The 21,318-nt window shown below is 40.6% G+C and overlaps 1 protein-coding gene across 1 annotated transcript in view; it reads right to left on the reverse strand.

The window, feature by feature from the left end:
- Window positions 1-21,318, reverse strand: part of rsrc1 (arginine/serine-rich coiled-coil 1) — a 139,339-nt gene that overhangs the window by 62,368 nt on the left and 55,653 nt on the right. The window contains exon 5 of the mRNA XM_008425877.1: window positions 11,540-11,591. Coding sequence (XP_008424099.1) covers window positions 11,540-11,591 — 52 coding nt within the window. The remainder of the gene's footprint in view (window positions 1-11,539; window positions 11,592-21,318) is intronic.

Consider the following 21,318-nt stretch of genomic DNA (forward strand, 5'->3'; position numbering starts at 1 on the left):
GTTTTTTGTGGAACACCACAAACAGACGCATCATTAAACTACTTAACTACTTGACAGTATTTCCATTTCTTTTGCAGGGTTTCAGGGTACCAGCTGTTGTCTTCTATGTGTACCCTTGCTTCTTATGTGCCTTCTAAATTACTCCTAATTTGAGCAGCTGAATTGAATTTCCCTTTTGGAATAGTAAATTATTTTCAAAATGAGACAAACGGAATTAAATTAAACTTAACATCTGCTTAGAAACATATTTAATTTGAAAACGATGTCTCACAATGTAATAAAATCCTAGTGCATTGAGAAAATACAAGCAACATAAAGGACATTTTCAATTTCCGTATTCAGTTTAGGGTAAAGGAAAGTTAAGAAACTCTTCAACATGAGTTACCTCTTCTAACAAATTTAAAAAAGGGCTAAAACACAGTTGATTAACACGTCTTATCAAAGCGTGTCTTTTATACTCTTATTGCCTGATTGCCTGTAATTACTTTACAATTTATGTAGAAGACAGTTTTTTTCCTTTGATGTTAAAGTGTCTTCTCCTGTCAGAGGTTAGCGCTACTTGGGAGGTAAAGTGCTCCTTGTAAAAGATGAGACTTGTGTGCTCAGGGTGCCACGAGGAGCAGTCTCACCCTGCATAAATTCACAGACCACCAATCATGATTAACAACCAACACTTCTGTAATAGGTAAAAATGCGATTACATTCCTAGCATAATTGCACAGCGCTGGCCTTAACATGAAGAATAGTGTGTCAGAGAGCAGAAATTACTCCAAATCATGAAGCAAAGTGCAGGTCAGCGCCGCTGTAATCCATTTATGTCTAATTCAAGGCCAATTGAGCTGCCACATCCATTAAATCCCTGCAGAAACGTTTACAAAATGGAGGAGATGGCGTGATTCTACGAAAACATGATTTCACAAGACAGCCTGCTAAAATATTTACAGCCCTTCCCTCACAAAGATTACCCAGCAATAATGCCACATGAATTCAAAAACACAATCTCTACTGAGTTTTCTTTATCCTCAGCGTGATCTGCATTCTTTACCTTTCTGCCTTCCCTTCCCACCTCCGCCCAAAATGCTCCGCCAGCAGTCCAAGGTAATTAAATTACTTCGCAAAGTTTACTCAACAGTAAATGGTTAGCAAAATTTAAGGTGATTGCAAATTTGCTTTTATTCCACTTCAATGGCTGGCCTCTACAAGGCTCGTCTGCAAATAATTAGCACACGCATTTGCATCGAAATCGTTTAAAACCATATGTTGGAAGATTATGGAAAGCGGGCAAATTAAAAATACTCTTTTTTTTTCCTGTTATGGAAATGCCTACATGTCGAGAGAAGACGGGAGGAGGGAAGCGGTCGTCTGCATGTGTATTCGAACACCGACGAGTAGGGGAGCGAAAAACCTAAGGGGCTGGCGGTGGGGTGCGGGGGGTGGGGGGCTTACTTGGAGGAGTTCTTTCTCAAAAGCTCGCCAGATGCCGTTTGAAATCTGCCCACTGAAGGTAAACAAAGCTTACACAATCACTTACTCTCCTGCTCTTTCTCACACACGTCCACAGAATCAGAGTGGTTTCTTTAACAGGCTCCGACTGGCAAAGTATACACTGCTCCCCAAGGTAGAACGAGTAAAGTTGTGCATAATTTGACAAGCACGTACGGTGAGCAACACCTCCGATATCAGTGAAACGAATAGTCGTACCTGTGAAGACGGCGAACGCAGAAACAACACACATTAACAAAAGAAAATACACAATTTAGAGATGCAGGTCCTGGCTTGTTCCTGCAGTTCAATAAATTACCTCATTACCAGAAAATGAGCGAATGATTGCTAAACATGTTCTGTATGGAATTTCACACCAATTTTGAAGCCTTGACCTGAACATTTTTCAGTGTAACACTGCTAAACAAAGAAAAATCTCAGAAATGTACTTGTTTCCCCCTTTTCATACATCAGTACAAACACGAAGAACTTGGACTGTGGTAATCCTACAAAAGCCATAAAAGCCCAGAAAACTCTATTTAAACTTGTTCACAATGACACATTTGTCATGAAATCTGTTTTTAGACAAGTTCCTATTAAGCTTACGGTCTAAATTAAGAAAGTGACCAACTCTTAAGACCCAGTGATATAGAATATTGAGCTCAGTCAAGTGGCCCAGTCAAAGCCCAGACCTCAATCAGATGAGGAATTTGTGACAGGCTATTCACAGTGAATCGCCACACAACCAGGAATAACATTTCAGAAGCTATAGACCTACAAGCTGTGATGGCAGCAAAATGTGCATCTAGTTGAAGGGAGGAAGTATTTATGGAATCACTTACTTTGTTTAATATTTTTAGTTTCCACTTTAAAATAAAAATTTATTTTTGTTTTTATTAATAAAGTCAAAATGTGTTCATCATGGGTGAATACTTTCTTATAGGCACTGTAGATGTTGCTTTGAAAGCGGAGAACATTCATTTTCCAGCGAGACAACATAAAATACGGCTGTGCTTTAATATTGTGAAATCTCGTTTCAAGCTTTTTAGTAATGAAATATTCTGTTCACCTTATGGATATTATTTTCCCAATTTAGAAGAGAGGTTTCAAATGGCAAACGGAGGTCTGGATCAAAACATAAATGCAGTATTTCTTTGACCAAGATCTGCTGTTGCATTCCTGAACGTCAGGTTAATAAGGATAAAATGATTAAAAATATTTATTTTCATAGTATTCCTCTCAAATGCATTTCTGGCATGGAAGGTATTGCCACAGAGAACAATTCTGGTTTCACATACATGATATTTTAGTCAGTTTTAGTAAAAATTATCTTTTAAAACAGGGAGAAATAACCCCAAAAATGTGTCATCTCTTCCTTAAGCATGTCTCGGAGAAAACCGAGAAACAAATTATCCACACAGCATGGACACCTGTTATATACACTTGCATTTGAGTCCCAAAAAAATTTAAATAGCTGTTCAGAATTTCAGCTGGTAGTTCTGATGAAATTCTTGTACAGCTAATAATCAGTCCATCTTTAGTGCTCTGATGATGCTCACTTAAAACTTTTGGTATTATCATTAGCCTCCAGGATAAAGCATTGCTCGGTCAAGCTTTATTGAACTGACCCCATAAGTGGCAGGGCTGAGAGGACGAGAGGGGGCATCGCTGGGCCACGCAGAGAGGACGCAGAAGGGCCTTGTGTTTATTATACCCATAAAACAAACCAGAAAAAATCAATTGTACATAAACCTCTGATCCCGTCAGTTCTTAGGTCACCCCGTTCCTCCCCGCTGCAGCTTACAGGAACCTCCGAACTGGAAAACCTGTTTCTCATTAAAAGGAAACGCACTTGCAGGTACAGAGCACGAAACGTCAGGCAAATCCTTTCTTTGAACGTGCTTTCTCGTGAGAAGCCGGGAGAAACAGCTTGAGGCAAGAGGGTCCAAGTATGAGATATGACTCTATATATGAAGCTTGATAAAAGCTTTCTATCCATCCACTCTTCTCGTCGGTAGGTCAGTCTGTTTGACACTGCTGACGGCTTGCGAGCGGGTGAGCATTAGAGGCTGTTTGTTAAAATCTAATCCAGGTATTTGAGTCCGACATAAGGCCAAGCCCCACTCCCCTCTGTCTCAGAGACGTAATTACGAGCGTTGACTGGAAGAGTGAGGTAATGGCACATAAATCCTGCTGATCAATGGTTACTGAGGCTAAATTACAGGACAGCCCAGTGCCATTATCCTGCCGAAGGACGGCATTCCTGCGAGTAGGCAAAGGGACTTTCAGCCGCTGGTCAGAAATACTTACATTAATGCAAACAAAGAGGAGGCTAGTTCTACCTCTACGACACAGAATCTCAATGAAAATATAAAAGAGCTAAATGATGCGAGTATTCCAGCTGTGATATCAAGCTTAATTTGTGAGCTCCAAAGTAAAGTTTATAAACTGTGCAGTAATGTCTTCTTTTTTTTTTGCTTACTCCGTTCTTAAATTTGAATCTTAACCTCAGCTGACCTGTACGTGGATGAACATGCCTACCACTCTCTGTGCTTCTCTGTTTCTGAAGCTGACCCAACATGACATCAGCGTATTATCTGTGGTTCTCCAACAGTTTGGATTCTCACACACAAAACAGCAGCAGCGCGGTTCTGCAGAGCGTAATTTATAATTTTCCGACTGCACATGGGAATATTTATAGCACAAACCACCTGATCAATCATCACGGCGATGCTCATTTATCACCACTGAATTCATCTCTTGTAAGGAAAATGTTACTATTGTAAGTGCATCTCAATACAGTGAAATATCACAGGGAAGCTGTTTTAGTAATTTAATTTCACAGTTAAACCTAGTATGTTGTATATAAAATGCTTGTTGTTTTAATAGAGAAATGTTATGAGCCACACAGTCATGAAGAAGACAGTCACTGGCATCATAAGAATAGATTGCTCAATTGCGTTAACCGAAAGTTAATTGAAAGAAAAAACTGTGGTAGCAAATCGGGGCACAGGTAGCAGGAAGGAACAACCACATCTGGGAAGATTGTGATGCAAAACCCATAAAAGGGTTTGTCACAAATCCACAAGCTGCGGCTAGAGGAAGGACATGAGCTAAAAAAAATGTTACATTCCTTTTGTTCAGCTGTTGGCCTGTTGCTCATCTAGCAAATGAAAGTGAACTGTTCATTTAAATTGGAATTTATGGCCCCAGGAACAGAAGGAAGTGAAGTTTCCAGAGTCAGTGATGATTTGGGGGGGTCATGTTATCTGCTGCTGTTGGTCTGCTGTGTTTTATCATCTCCAAAGTTAGCAGTGCAGCTGTCAACTAGGATATTTTGGAGCACTTTATGCTTCCCTCAGCTGACAAGCTTTACAGAGACACTGATTTCATTTTCCAGCAGGACTTGGCACCTGCCCACTCTGCCAAAGACACCAATGGCCATTATGTTGCTGAGCTCAATTGGCCAGAAAAATCAACCTGATTACATGCAGCAATTCATGCAAAACGAGTCCTCACCTGGCACTTAGTCCACGTACTGGACCACAACAGGAGCTAAGGCTCCAAAACCGCTTTTGTTTTGTTTTCTTAATCTGCTTTTTTTTTTTTTTTTTTTACTTGAGAGATTAGCAAAAACCGCAAAACTTATTCTAGTATTGGTGGTTATTTTAGAGTGTTGCTGAACCATATTTAGATTTTACCTTTTAAAACGGCAACAGATGAGCTGACATGTCAAAAACGTCATCTTAAAAATCCCCTTATTGCATTACAGTACCCAGTTGTCACAGCAAAGTGGTATATGCTGAGGGTAGAATAATAAGACATTTTGAAACACCGACAAATAGCATGTTATTAGTAGTTATTGCAGGGTAACTCCCCTGAAGTTTTCTAACAGAAATCCCCCATGAAAGGAGGGTCATGTTAGAAGAACACCAAAATGACCACAGTGATAGGTAATTAAAAAAATAAATAAAATAAAAAACTTCAACTGGATTTCCAAAAGAATCTGTGTTGCATTCAAACAAACACATAAAAAAAAGAGAAAACACAGCATCCAAGCAGCAAGATCTTCTCTGAGACTCTGTGCCAATCAACTCTTATCCTCACAGAACAAAAGGTGGCAGCCTCCTAAATGTGGCGAATTAGCCCTTTAGTTCCAGAGGGGGTAAGGTGACACCCTCCGTGTATGTGGTCTGTTCAGCACACATCTGTCAGGGCGTGGGGCGCGGCGGGTGTGCCGGGGGGCAGAGGGAGGAAAAGCGGGAAGTGGAAGCAACGAGGAAGCTGAGAGCTTGAGAGAAAGGGCGTGTCTGTGTGTGAAGGACCCATGCAGAGACAGAAAAGCCTAAAACACGGTCTTCACTGTGGAAGTATTAATCATAAAGGGTGATGCTGTTAAGCTGAGCTAATCAGGCACCACTCTGCTCCTTCGTGCCTGTCACTCATTAAAAAAAGCAAACATAAACACACCAAAATATATATTGAACAACAGTAGAGATAGAATGATACATGCTGAAGATGATTGTCTTTCATATGTTAAAAAATGGCTTATGACAAACTTCAAGGCAAATGTTTAAATAGTTTTGTTTTGTTTGACACCGCCACTGTTGACTGAGAAGTTGAAGTTTTTAATGTCAGATTCTACACAGGTTGCAGGAAAGTTCAAAATATCAACACAAAATAAACACATTCTGCTTTAAAATAAGATTTTTTTTAAAAAATCAGTTTGTTTGTTTTTTCCTTTTTCTTGCAAGAGTAGGTTTTAAAGAATTTCACAAATACATGGAAGTATAATAAATACCTTCTTAAGTTACACATCATGGATTTTGGCCATCATGGATCTCTCTCTAGCGCCTCAACAAAAGTATTTCTGCCTCCAGAAGTTTTTAACATTTTCTCCCGTTTACCATGAAGGGAACATGGGAACCATGTGAAAGAAAGTTATCTGGTCAGTTGAGATTAAAATCCAACTTTTCAGCCAACATGCAACAAACTGTATGTGGTGGAAAACTAACACTGCATGTTAACGAGAACTCTGTAGCCACTTTGAGACATGGTAGTGGCAGCATCATGCTGTGGGGATGCTTTTCTACAGCTGGTCAGGACAATCTTGAACGGAACAGAAGTTCTAATTTGGAAGACCATGTATTATTTTCTTCTTATTTCACAAAGAGGAGCTGTGTTCCTTCAATCTGTCGCATAAAAGTCCCAATAAAACACATTGAAGTTTGTGAATGTAATGAAAGGAGATGCTTTACACAGGAAACACAAAACTTTTAAAGAAAAGTGCAATAGTAAAAGGTACTGTTTTAAGCTTTTAGTTAAGCAGCTTTTAGTAATAAAACTTGGACAAATTTAAGATTGAGAATGAAGAACTGAGCTTTCCTCCTACCAAATCCACCAAGATATCAAACCAGAGAGAGGAAATTAATTCAGACCAGTGAGGCCCTTCCAAGTTCAAGCCTCTGATGAGATCTTAAGGATTGTTTGTTTTTCTGCTGTCGAAGGTTCAAATAGGGAGAAGGAGAAGGTTTTGATGACCTCCGGCCTTCGGGTCCTAAGTGGGTGTTCTGCAAACACTCCCTATTGACGTGTGGATAAGTAGAAGCCCGCTGCCGTGCAAAGTACTTATGCTCATTTGAGTGGAAATGGACATCGCTGTGAAAAGAGCAAAGGCCCGAGCGAGTGGCTGAAAAGCAGAGAGAGCACAATATGAAGAGTGAAAGTGTCATGGTTGCTGTGTGTGCGCACAAAAATATGTGCGGATGCAAAAATCGCTCCTTTTGTGAACGTTTCACAGGGAAGCTGCAGCGGCTGCGGTTCAGTAGATGACGATGCAAAAACGCCCAGCAATGAGGAATAAAAGGCTGAACTTCCTCTGCAGTGAACACCTGTCCAGAGGGTTTGCTTGTGATGAGGAAATCAAAGTGGAGGCACAAAAATCACAAAAAAAAAAAAAAAGTGATTTAGCAGACAACATAAAAGCATTGTTGCTGTTACTTAGAGCTACAAATACAGTCCTTCAAAAAACATGCAACACGATGCTTTTCTGCACTGTGTCGCATGACAGCCACAAGCTCAAAGGTTTTCCGTCATTTTTTAGCCTTTTGAGCCATCTGTCTACCAGTTTGGCACATCTAGCCATTGTAACGCATGAATATGCTTTGACCTAAACCATTCCACCGTATCTGTGGCTGGATGTTTGCCTCTGCCCCCAATCTCACCCCCGTTTCCGGGTGTAACATGGACTATAAGAACTTTTTTCCTCTAACTACTCACTTTTATTCAAATGTTTTTAATATCAACATGTGAAACTGTAAACAAATGAAATAAATAATATTAAATAAAATAAAGAAATGATTTAGAAAAGTATTTTGCAACTTCTAATACAATACAAAACTGAGTCATATTTTCCTCCCCATCAGGTTTGGTACCCAACATGATTTCTGACAAAAAGCCGTAACCCAAGCGCCACCAAATGGTTGCACTCAAATTTATTCAAGGGAAGCAGAATAAAGAGGGCTAAATAAAAGTTTATGCTCTATGTTTTTTATTTAAAGCACATTTCACAAACTTTACTTCCTTTTAGTTCTTCTGTCATAAGATAATAAGAAGTTTCCGGTTGTAACATGGCAAATTGCGACTAAGTTTAAGGGCTATGAATCGCTCTTCAAACCAAGGTGCTAAGGTGGCAAAAAAAATATTTACGTAATAATTTTAATTATTAATCAAAATAATAAGCATCCCTGTCTTGGAAACCTGGAGTTTCTCTGTGTGTTTATGTGTGATATGTAGGCCAGGCAGGAAGTGACCCATAAACATATCCATCCAGCTCTTTCATTGGGGGCCAGTGTTGCCCTCCTCATCCTACTCCATACACACACACGCGCACACACCCATCGAAGGCCCCCAGTGAGCGTTAAGCAGGCCAGCGGGCCAGCCGAGGGGGCTCATTACAGGTTCACAGAGCCCCCCAACACAAAAGGCCTGAGCCGCTTTAGCCATGGGATGATCTGCTCTCTACTGACTAGAGAGAGTCCATAGACGGACAAAAGACAGGAGGAGGAGGGGAAGAGGTGGAAGAGAGCGTAGAAGAGGAGAGGAGAGGAGTGGAGAGGAGAGCCGCGGGCTTTAAGGATGTCAGGAGACCCCGAGAGAGAAAGCCTGGCGGGCGCTCAGAGAGGAACGGAGGGAAGGAGGAGGAGGAAGCTTAAGCTCCACGGCTACGTCAGGACATTAACATTCACACAACCTTCCAACATCTGCTGCTTCCTCCTTGCCCTCCATCCCTATCTCCCTCTGCCCACCAACAACTCTGGAACAAAGACAGGAGGATGGAGAGAGAGCTGAGAGACACAGGAGGGACAAATAGAAAAAAATAAAAAAAAGTCACTAATAAAGAAATGTAGCCAAAATAAATGAAGGATTGACTACAAGATACTTAACTTAAGCATTAATAATGATTTTTAAATAAAGAAGATGGCAGTGAGAAACAATATGCATCCCTAGCTTTTATCTGATTGGTTAAACTCAAAAAAAGTGAATCAAAGTACACTGGACAGGGCCGGATTAACAAGGACGTGGGCCCCTGGGCTGGAGCTAATTTGGTGCCCGATCCGCGACAGAAAAATTCTTCTAATACAAATAACAATACATAAATAGGTAGTTTTATACATGAAGTTATGCATGATAGGTTTAAAACATCCTGTGAAAAGTAGCTTCATTTTGTTCCCAGAAAATTACAAGGACACCATCATTTTCAATTACTTGAGTATTGTTTATATTCAGAAATGTTAATACTTGATGTAGACCTATAAGGTTTATATAAAGTAAAATGCAAAAAGTGCATTCATTAATAAATAAACAAATAAATAATGTGTGGGGCTCCCCCAAACAAATTGGTGCATTAGCCACTTTCTAAAGTCTGGCCCAGCCATTATATATGTCTGATGACAGGAGGGAAACATTTATTTTTCTTTATTTCTCACTATTTCAGCTGCTGATCACCAATCAAGAGTTAAATATTTAACTCAAATCTGTCGCTAAACCAACCTGTATCCACAGGCCTCATGTAGACCATTCAATTCTCTGTTGTCAGGAGGACAATCTTTGACTGGGCCATAAACGTTTTATTTGGACGCCTCCATGAGAGATAGAGAGAAAAACCAGAAACCCAACCGGCGCATTAAAGCCTCTCTTCTCACGGTGCGCCAGGCCCTGAGCCTGCGTCTGCAACTGTCTGGCCCAAAGCACTCAAAGCCACAAGCTCAAAGCCGGGAGGCTTTATTGCCATTAGCGGAACATTAGCGTTAAGGTGGGACGGCGAGGTCGGGGCATTTCGCATGCCAAGGATAAATACTGAGTCAAGATCAAGCGTTCTTCTTAAACTTGACTGCTACGCAGAAATTAAGTTGTTCCCACTTCAAAAAATAAAAATCTCCTGTAACCATAAGTAAACTTTGTTGAGTAAATTTAAAGCATGACAAAGTACAGAATACATGCCTCACAAAGTGCGATTCAGCAAAATCAGATCAAGGGATGGCAGTGTTGTTCTTTGGCCTCCGCAGCAGCTGAACAAGTCTTAAGTGAGGTGCGTATGTAGCTGGCGGGTGCTTTATAGATGATGTATAGATGCCTGGTCCTTTCATATATTTCCTGTGGTGAAATTAGAACCCTGTTCTGAAGTGCTCTGTGTATCTGAGTGTGTGTGTGTGTGTGTGTGTGCGTGTGCGTGTGTGTGTGTGTGTGTGTGTGTGCGCATGACTGTAAACATGAAGACATCTTTCTCCACAGTCAATCTCTGCCTGTCACATCTGGCTCGCAACTCTACCCCTCGAATACACACTGGAATATATACACCGTGTGCACGGTGACATCTATGACTTATGTACTGGGAGGAGCGTTTGAAATTAAGCTGCAGTGAATATGGGCCCGCGAGCGGTCAGAGTGGGTAGAGCGCGTGCGCTCCCAGTTGTCTGAGTGTAGCTGTGTGCTCGAGATGTAGCTGTAGTATGTGTGGGGAGAGAAGTGTGAGTCATTTGCGATAAAATTTCAGAAAACAGCTGACAGCTCTTCAGATTTTCTCAGCTTTATTTATCCTCTACTCTTATATTACTTCATAATTAGATTTTTTTTTTCTCTCTTCCCAGCCAGAATATTGTGTATTCTGGGAAAGTATTTATATTCGTTGTTCGTTTTCACAGTCTATCAAGTTACAGCCCCAAATTTCAGTGTGTTTTATTAGGGCTTCATGGGAGAGACAGACAGAAATTAGATGCAACACCCCCCCAAAATATCTGGCCTTTAATCTGAAGCGGCAACCTGAGTAAAGAGATAAGAAAAAACCAGCCAAAAGGATGGTGGTAACTCTGGAGGAGATGCAATGACCTTCTGGTAGAAGAAACTACTGACAGGACAACTATTAGCTGTGGACTACACAAGTCAGAAGTTCGTGGAAGAGCGGCAAGAAAGCTGTCATTGAAAAGTGTAAAAAAAAAAAAAAAAGACTTGCATCACTTGTTGCCCTTCCAAATGAAGTAAAGGAAACAACACACATGTGGAGGAAGGTTCTCTGGTCATGTGAGCCCAGGTTGACATTTATATAATTATACATTAGTATGTATGAATTTGATAAACTCTATTGTCTTGAGTCCATTTGTACTACTCATGTTCCTTGAAATGGCTTCTCGAGGACAAATAGGGTTATTTGAATTGAATTTAAAATGACATGTGTGGCAATATATATATATATATATAAAAGTCACACTGAACACAACATCTCTATTGTGAAACATGATGTTGGCAGCATGGTGATGTGTGAGAGCTTTTCTCCAGCAGTGACAGAAGCTGGTAAGTGTTGATGAGTAATTCTGGAGGAAAATCTACTGGAAACACTAAAACAGTCGGAGAAACTCTGGCTCGATTTGAATCAAAGCAAAGTCATCTATTAGAGTGGCTCAGTCAAAGTCCAGTTCTAAGAATCCATTTCTGTCTCTAAATATATGGAGAAGTCAGAGACTTGCACGGAAGTGGACAGACATGAATGTTATGCACTTACCTGCTGCCTGCAGGACCAAATGCATTCGAACCTTCGCCTGCTCTGCTGGAGTCTGCAGGAAAGAGACAAACAGGTGGGGTTGTCTTGGTTACAGGTCATCAGGAGGAAGGTCAAGTTTGTTCAGGGCAAATAAGCAGGAAAAGAAATGACAATAAACAGAACCAAACCTGCTTACAGAGAAAAGTAATAAAAACATCTGTGTTAAAATGAGGTATGTGTATTTGTTTGGCTTTAAGAACAAAGCATTTGTAAGAAACTCCAAATAAATTGCGTCATGATATTGATATACTTTATCCAATTACTGACGACTGTCTTCACGTTACCCTTTGCCTGACTGATACCTTTGTGACATCTTTAAAAAATTTGTTGTGCTAAAGTACATAAATAATTAAATGTCAAGAATGTCCTTCTAGGACAGCTTAGCATCATTTCAGTTCAATTAAATTCACCATCATTTATGACCAGAGTGAACTAAAGAAGTTTAAAACTGGATCAACTGAGTCTGTTTCAGGATGTGAACACTTATTCAACCAGGTTCTTGCAACTTTTTTTTCTATGTTTAAAAATTTAGCAAACTCATTTGTTTGTTTTTCTGTTGGAAACTGTGGCCCAAAAGTAGAAAAAGTTTTAAGTATATTAGTATCTAGTTTTTTATGATAAAACATGGCATTTTAACAGGGGTGCCAACACTTTTGAAAGCTTCTGAGTCAATTTGCTTCTCGGAGTAAATCAGATACAAAGTCGGAAGAACAATCAGCTCGTTTACTTTGCCGCGCCGCCGCCTGAGAGATCACACAGCCCAGGACAGATGCCATACTCGCACAACTTCATCCGTGTAATATTGTGATAAAACAGCTGTGTCCCTTAGGCTAAAACAAATTTCACCATGATAATCTTTATCTGCCACTATTAGAGCGAATGCACCCGTAAAAATGTCCTCACGGAGTACCCAGGGACAACTTTAGCAAGTTACTAACCCCGTCATCTGTGGAAGGAAAAAAGAAAAAAAAATACCCTGCTGGTGAAAAATAAAAAGAAAGCAACAACTCTGACACACCAGGGAGAATCAATGAAAAAGAGATAAAGAGAAATTTAGAGACAAAGAACGAGAGCGAGAGAAGTGAGAGGGGAAGAGCAAAAACAAAAGCTGCTGTAACAAGTCTTTGGAGAGTTGGATAAGAGGGCACAGAGAGCACATTTTACAAAGATCACAGCCAGAGACTCAACATATTCCCCTTCCTGTTGTGTGCGTGCTCGCTCGCAGGCGCGTGCGCGGGACACATTAAGCGGGAGCGAACCGGGGAGGGCCCTGCGCTCTGACAGCTGTATTGGGAGGCGCAGCTCTTTTTCCTGACATGCCCTCTCAAAAGGGCCTCGCTGTAATTCCAATATCATTGCTATTAGATTTGTGGGTCTTAATTGTCAAGAAAGAATGATGGCTACGACGGAGCTATAAAAAGGCAGCGCGCGCCGCAGATTGCTCTTGGAAGGTTTTTGTGTAGCACTGCCGGAGCACGGCGGCCCCTCGTTACCATGCAGCGGCGGAGACGGCGTGTAGGATTAGAGAGAAATTAAATGCTAATGGGGATGGGATCTGAATCTGCTGCCTGGGAGCATCATTTAGACGACAAGGCCGGGGCGTCGCTGACAGGCAGCGCTTCCTCCCTCCTCCTCCTCCTGCTCACCCAGCTTTTCCTCTCACTGTTCCCATCTTCTCACTCCCCACTCCCACCGCTGGCAGGAAAAAAAAATAAAAAATCCGATTTATCAAACTGTAAACTTGTCACTTTGTAAAAATGTCACTTTTCTGTGGCAGTCGGGGGAAGTATAATGACCCGCTTTAATGTCGTGATGTCAGGGTGCCGTATCCTAGATGGAACACGCTTCAAGGCGCCGTGCAGACACCCGCCGGGATGCACTTAATGCAAGTTAGGGGTATAGCATGCGTGTACGGGTTCTGCTTGGAAACCTAAAATAAAATGTACTATAATGCCTTTAAAAAAAAAAAAGACACATCGATTGCTTCCATATCGGCGTCCACGAGAAACCGATAAAACGATATCTGTTAGCATCTTTGAAGCTGTTTTCCTTGTTTGCAGCAAAGGCGAGGGATTAGAGGCAATGACGTGAAATCGCTGTACTGGATTCAAACCCGCTGCTCTTCAGCTTACCCTGCTGAACAATTACAATGACACACAGCTCAGTCACGGTACAATCAGTCACCTTAAGCAATAGCACCACACATAAATACATCACAATCATTTTAGTTACAGTTTATTACCATGCACACCCAGTAATTACATTAGCATTTGTTTGCGTTGGCCTTGAGGTATATGTAGGACCACGCATTGTGAACTCACAACCGCACGCACACACACACACACACACACACACACCCTCACACGCACACACACACCCGCACACACACACACACAAAGCAAGCTCAAGTGGAACTAAACAGTGAATCCTAACATGCTACTCTGCTCTGTCAGCACTGGAGCAGGATTTCCCCCCACCTGTACCGCGATATGCGAGAAAAGTTATAAGTGAGAGATTAAATTAAGCTGCATCTTCATTACTCTGTGGTATCAGAGCTCAGGATGACCAAAGCAACAACTTTAAAAAGTTACAACAGTATAATTCAGTTTATAGTGTTAAATAGGACATTTAAACTGTTTTGAGTGACTTTCACTAGCAATTAGCACAGTTAGCGTCTGTAACTGTTTCCTGCATTGTACATATTTCTACACAGTGTCTGCTCTTCCATCAGTCAGACAACATTTTCAAGCAAGGGGAGGAGTGGATATTCTTTCATATCATTCATTCCTCTCGGTTTATTTGAAAAAAACGACATTAAAGAAATAAGTGGAATACAAACCAGTTTTGCAGCAATAAACGGAGACTGATAGAAGAAAATGTGTCCCAAAGTATAAAGGACTGTTAAACAGTCTTACAATTACAGATTTTTTGCTTTCCAACACATTGTTCCCTTATTTCACGTAGCTATTTCCTCTGCGCATAATTAATTAGCTAACAATAAAGAAGTCAGTAACTGAGCTCTCCAGAGGCAGATTTTTGCACCTCCCACAGGGAGGAAGGCATCTGAAGTGCCATCCCAGCGTACGCAAACAAACATGAGGGAGAAGATGTTCTGGGTGGGTTTCTGTTTAGAGAGACATTTTGATTTAAACAAGCAGAGATCGAATGCTAAGTAGAACCAGGTGATAAGTCGGAGATGTGTTGCTCAAAAGAGAGAGAAAAAGAAAAAAAGAGAGACAGGAAGAAAGAAGGATAATACACTTCTTCTATTGAACGGCGTTACATTACAGAGCAATTCATACAGTTAATGGACTTCACTTATGTACTGCAGTGCTGTTAACCAGTGAAAAGGATGACGTGCCTGGCAATAACTCTAACTGATGTAGTGTGTAGAGCCTGTGTCCAAACGCTGTTTGTCCCTCTTTGATTTTTTTTTTCCCTAAACGCCAGCATTTTTTCCTCCTTTGTTCCTAATGAGGAGACGGCGTATGCGGCCACCTAGAGAAAAACAAAACTGCTGCACCCAGCATATTTTGTCAAACATTTCTACAACAATTATTTGTTCTTTCACTTTTGGTTCAAGATCTCAAAAATTCCCGTTGAGGCTGACAGCATCGCCCTGGTAATGAGAGCAGGAGAACAGACCTTAAATCTTAATCGGTATTAAATAAGAGGAGTAAATGATCACAAGGAAGACTAAAAAAAGGAGGGCCGGGATCAGAGACGAGCTCCAAATGTTACTGCTGAAAATGTGATGAGGATGGAGTGGAAACTGCTGAAAGGTAGCCTGTTTGAAATTTCTCTCTTGTTCATAGAAAATCCATCCAATTATACAATCAAATCTCTGCAGGCCAGTCTTTGCAACCTGCAACAGCCAGACACCTACTGAAATATAGATATAGATATACTTCCAGACTCTTTTTTTTCATACAAAATCAGACCTATACAAATCCAGATCAATGGGGAACTCTGTTGTTAGCTAGAGTAAATAACCTGAGAAGATTCAAACTTAAACTGGAGTTAAAATAAGCACATCAGCTGGACACTGGACATTTCATACACACCCACATTAACTGTTGCTCTTTTATGACTAAAACGCTGGTACTCCTAAAAACTACCAACGCAAAAATTAATCAGATTCTTCTAGATTTTATATGTTCTCGCACATTAGGGTTTTTTTTTCTGTGACAATGTTATTTTGGTTGCTGCTGTCTCCTAATTTCATTAAAAATGTTCTATTAAAACATCCAATTTTACAAAAGTGGCTTATTTTTGTTCATCTTGTTAATCTGCATTAACCATCCAAAATTCAAAGTGCACATATTTTCTCTTTGTGATACGTAAAGCAGACTGCTGCATGTGAACCAGTTGGAGCACCACTGAATGCATTTAAGGCAAAAATCTTTCCACCTCACCATCAACGCTTATAGGAAGAGTCCTAAAAAAAAAATTTTTTTTTAAATTAAAAAGTCCTGCTTTAGAAAAATCTACCACTATTTGTTTATTACTGCCAGATAACACTTGCCGTACACATGACAGGAAGTCCAGCATGCTCCCAGTAAGCCCTTTAGTCTGCGCCGCTACCTAATCACAGCGACGACAGATGCACCGAGACACGCTCAGTCGAGTTAAGTGCCCAGTGTCTGTTGCGCTACTCAAAAATAAACACATCCCATTAGAAAAATAAATTATCCTCACTCTGCTTTGTAAAGACAATGCAATCCTGTGTATAATGAGCATGCAGGAAATTTAATCTATTTGTAGCCTTGTTCTGGTAAAGCAGGAGATTATTATCATCATTATTACCACTGAGGCTGAGGCCAGGAAGGCAAAGCGGGAGCGTGGTCGGTCAGTTCATAACTGGAGGACACAAAGAAAGGAAGAGCAAAGGTCAAACAGGACGTTTCTGCCGAAGTCGGGACCAGATTTGTTGGACTGCTTGTCTCACACTAAGTGATTTATTTTCTCACTCACGTTTTGGCAAATAAGAGAGAAAAGGAACAAACCACAAAACTGTGCCAAACGCCTCACTGTCGGCAGCGGTTTGTCCCTCGCATAATCTGCGTGCCCGTTTGTTTTTCACTAATCTCTCTGTCAATCTGTGATAATGATCTTCAATTCACGTCAGTCTACCAGCTCATGTGAGAAATTAATAAAATCTGGGGAAGAGAGCGGGAAGACGGGGTGATGAGGGAAGCGCTGCTCATCTTCCTCCATGATTAGTTGATCTCTTGAATCGGCAGACACAATAAGCGATCATCACTCAGGCAGCTCCGAGGAGCAGCAGAAACTGTAAATTATCACTGATAGAGCAGCATTCAGAGAGAAATTAGGTCAACTCAGGAGGAAAACTGCACAAAACAAAGCTTCCATATTGCACCATTAACTAGTTTATGCTTAAAAGCAGGTGGAAATTATTTAAAAAAAACTGTAGAGAAGCAACATTTAAGCTGGAAAAGGAAACAAGAAGAACTTTTATGCTGGAGCAGTCAATAGAAATGATGATAGATTAACCTACTGAATTCTGAGACTGTACTAATATAGTTATTTTCAAGCTGGAACTTTTCTTCTTATTTACATGCAAACAATTGTTTTTGCATGAAAAAAAAGTGTGACTTTTCAATCACACTCTTTAAAAAGTTAACAGCAGAATAGCGATAGGACATTTTCCCAGTCTGTTTTACTTTGTTTCAACTCCGCTTCCATTAAACTTCAATGCAACAATGAAGAGGTTAATGACTGGGAGGAAAGGGTAACCAGTTAGCAGCGTAATACTTCAAATTTTAATCACCTCACAGCTTTAATATATGTAACATGACCATCATAAAGAGGTGATTGGATGCAAAATTTGATGGGCCATAATATGTCATGTGCCTTACATTCACACTGTGCATGACAATAATATAGTTGGCCAGCTAGATGGACTTTCACTGTCTTTTAGAAGTCGATACTTGATATAGTGGCTAAGATGCCAACACTCACAGGGAGCAGTGAGGAAATCAAGATGGCGGATTTAAAATGAAAGTAGCTAGAAAAACGTTATTTTATTGCAAATCGAACATTCAACAATAACATAATAAATTTATGCTTTCCTAATAGTAAGTGGATCTTAAGATCTTTTGCTTTCAAATGTTAATTATGTTGCCGCTCATCTGTCACCACCTAATGGTGAGGACTTTTGAAGAGGTGTTCAGTGACGGTATTTTCACTAATGGTTCTCTTACCTGTAGTGCTAAATTAATTAATAAAAAAAAAAAATCACATATCAAAGTGGGTTTGTAGAAAAGTGAATAAATCCTCGCAGCTGGTGAGAAGGCAATGCTGATTTCAGCAATTTAAAACGACTCCACCCGAAATTGTTAATAATATTATAGAAGGGAATTCATGTGAAATTGTTGGGAAACTGGGGAGATGATAAATGGATGAAATGCTAACATCTTTTGGACATAGGCTACATTTTACTCAGCTATTCTGACCTAACTGCACGTCACTGTAGGCACAGAAATGTAGATCACTAAGCACATGCAGCACAGACCAACGTTTGATTTTTTTTTCCTTTTTCTTTTTTGTTTTTTACAGTTCATATCAGCCATAAGTATTTAACAACCTTGTGTCAGTTCTGCTCTGAGGGAGGGAAATGTTCATGTTTTATAACTATCCTAATTCATTTCCATCGAAAATGGAGGAGGAAGTCAGATGTACAGTGATTTTATCGGTCAAAAAGTTGCTTCATTGTTTGACCAGAGGAGCAAATTTTGGTTCCTAAAGTTACTTAATGTCTTTATTTATTTATTGCCGACACAAAGCCAGAGTGGAAAGTCCACAAACACTGACACTGAGCCTGAGCAATAATTCATCTGAAATAATTCGTGTTCAGGACGGACAAGACGCTTCATTTTTCAAAACTAGAACTGGTTGCAAAAGTTTCAATTTATTCAGAATTATTTCTGAAAAGATTAACGTTCTTTCGATAACTCAAATCATTAAAATTGCTTAGTTTATTAGAACATAGTATGGATTGGGTCGGGGTTTTCCATCGGCTTATCATTATTAGCGATCCAATCCGAAACCAGCTCCAATGTTTGTTTGGGACGGTTGTCCTAATGCTCCAACTGAGTCAGAGTTTCCACTGTCTGACCCAAACTGACAGACTTCAGAAGATGAAAAGTTATTAGTAAAGATGTTAAAGAATACTCCAAGAATCATTAAAGCTAAACTCAGATAAACTGGAAACTGCTCGAACATCAAGTGGTTGAAACAATCCACCTCCACAACTCATTAAATTTACCATAAATCAATAACTTCAAAACTTTAAGATATGTTCAGGTGTTTCAACAGAACAATAATACTAAATACATATCAAAACAGTTTTTTATAATGGATAAAACAGGCTGGCATTATACTCCCGGAATGGGCCAAACTTTAACATTCAAAATTTATAGTGTATCCTTAAAAGCCCAGCCTGTGCCAGGAAACCAATTTAGATAAAGTCCAATGATTCTGAAAGGAAAAGTGGTGAAGCAGTCACAATATTGACTGGTTAACGGCTTTTTACCAAATTTTAGAGGAGACTGGGGGGTATATGATGGTGCTAAATAATCAATCCACCCTTAAGAAGGGCAGCTCACTATTCATTCATACCCAAACGTTTCCCTAGCGATGTAAGCCAAAAAAAATAGACAGTACAGAGTGAAACTTTTATGCATTTTTCTGACTTTGAAGACAAGAAAAATCCTAAAAAAAAATCCTACTTTCAGCTTTGCAATTCAAACTGAAAAAGTCAGGAATATAAATGAACGTCTCGGTAAAATGTCAGTAAACTCTCCATACATTTGAAATCTCTCTCAAGCAACCATGTTGGGGGGGGGAGAAAGAGCACATCATCTGTCCATACGCTGGAACATTAATCCTAATTGCGACACCTTAACCATCATTTTCTGTCAATAACCTGTTTCCAATATGCACACGCGCACGCGAGGCCGCCTCACCCAAACTAACTCTCCTTATCCTGCAGTTGATATGCTCAATATTCATCTCATTATATTTTTAAAGTCTTCATCTGTTTCCATTTTCTTTTATTTGTTGAATCCCGCCCGGGCTTCTTCTGCATCTCCTCGTTCTCCTCCCCGCCCTCCCAAACAAACACGCAGATATATCCCGTACCCAAAAGAGGCCAGAGGAAAACAGAGCCCTTCGAAAATGCAATATTTCTGTTTTTAATATCGAGGTCTATAAGATCAGGGCAGAGATGGGTTCCACGGCAATATGTTTATTTATATATTTTATAAGAAGAGAGAGGGAGGGGGGGGATAATCCTGCCTATCAGTGTATGTATTTGGGAGGCCGGAGCCACTGTATCGGAGCTCATCTTATATGAAAAATAATGTTGTGTATGGATATACTTTTATATATAATGGCAATATGGGATCAGGGCTCTTTTACAATGTGCCATACTTCAGGCTAGGGCTAACAGCATTTTATGACCCACCAGCAGTTCATCTTCATGTCTCAGGCAGGCAGGAGCACTGCATAATAATGTCGTTTCCTGCCCCCAAATGCTATTTCACAGGCCGGGGCTCATTTCTCAAACTTCACCACTTTTACAATTTCCTAAACTTTTATTCCCGTCATTATTACCAACAAGATTTCATTACGTATTTAGAATGTAAACAAGTCTGAGTAATGACACTCCCCCTCCCCGTCCTCCTCTCCTTCCTCCGCCCTGCCGTCTCCCTGGATTCATTCCCGCTGATGGCTCCGTCGCTATCTTGGCTGCAGACACGAAAAAGTACAAACGCGCACGCACCAAAGTGTGCGCGCGAGTTCAAGCGACTCTTTCGCTACGTGTTGGGAGCCACACACACGCGCGTGCGTGTGCTCTGGCATAAACAAGTTGCGGCGCGAAAACCCGCGGCCGTTTACCGCTCGGCGCTCCGAGACGTGTTCCTCGGCGCGCGCGTGTGCGTTTCTGATAAAGGGGGTGGAAGGAGTTTTATACTCAACTCACATAAATCATGTAGAAGAAAAATGAGCAAATGTGCAGGCTAACTCATCTTCTCCCCATCCGGAGAAAATGAAATTCACTGGAATACCTATCAAAACTGCAATCATCCAGAGATAATATCTTCTTTGGTCTATCTGCACTTTCCGATTTAATTTCCTCCATGCCCTTGACATCCAGCGATACCATTAAGATGAAGCACATACAGTAAGGGAGTAGTTCTCACGTTCTGATGTATGAGATCTCCCCGCGCTTAATGTAATATCATCATTTGCAAATTAATGCAATCTTTCTTTTGTTTGGTGATGCTTTGGGTTTTCTTTTTTTTTTCTTTTCTTTTTGGTTGGGGTGTGAGAGGATGGAAAGACACTGACGAGGATGCAAATAGTGGGGGGGAACATGTGATTTGTGAGAAAGGAGGGACAAAAATGGAGGTATTGCAAACACTTTGAACCCCCTGTTCAACGCTAGAATGACATGCAATTATGTGTAGGCCTGCCCCGAGTCAGGGGTCAGTCAAATTACTCCATCATTTAGCCCTGGTGTGGAGATGAGAGGAAAAAAAAGAACGACACCCCCCCCCTCCTCATTCACACCGCCACCCTCGTTTGCTCCTGCATCTTGCAAACATCCGACACTGCATCAAATCACAAAATCATTAGTGTAATAAGCATGGAAATCTGTTTGCAGATTATTACTGACATCCCCTCCCCACAAACCACCACAATCAGCACCCCCC

Source organism: Poecilia reticulata, linkage group LG13, assembly GCF_000633615.1.
Source record: "Poecilia reticulata strain Guanapo linkage group LG13, Guppy_female_1.0+MT, whole genome shotgun sequence".
NCBI lineage: Eukaryota > Metazoa > Chordata > Actinopteri > Cyprinodontiformes > Poeciliidae > Poecilia > Poecilia reticulata.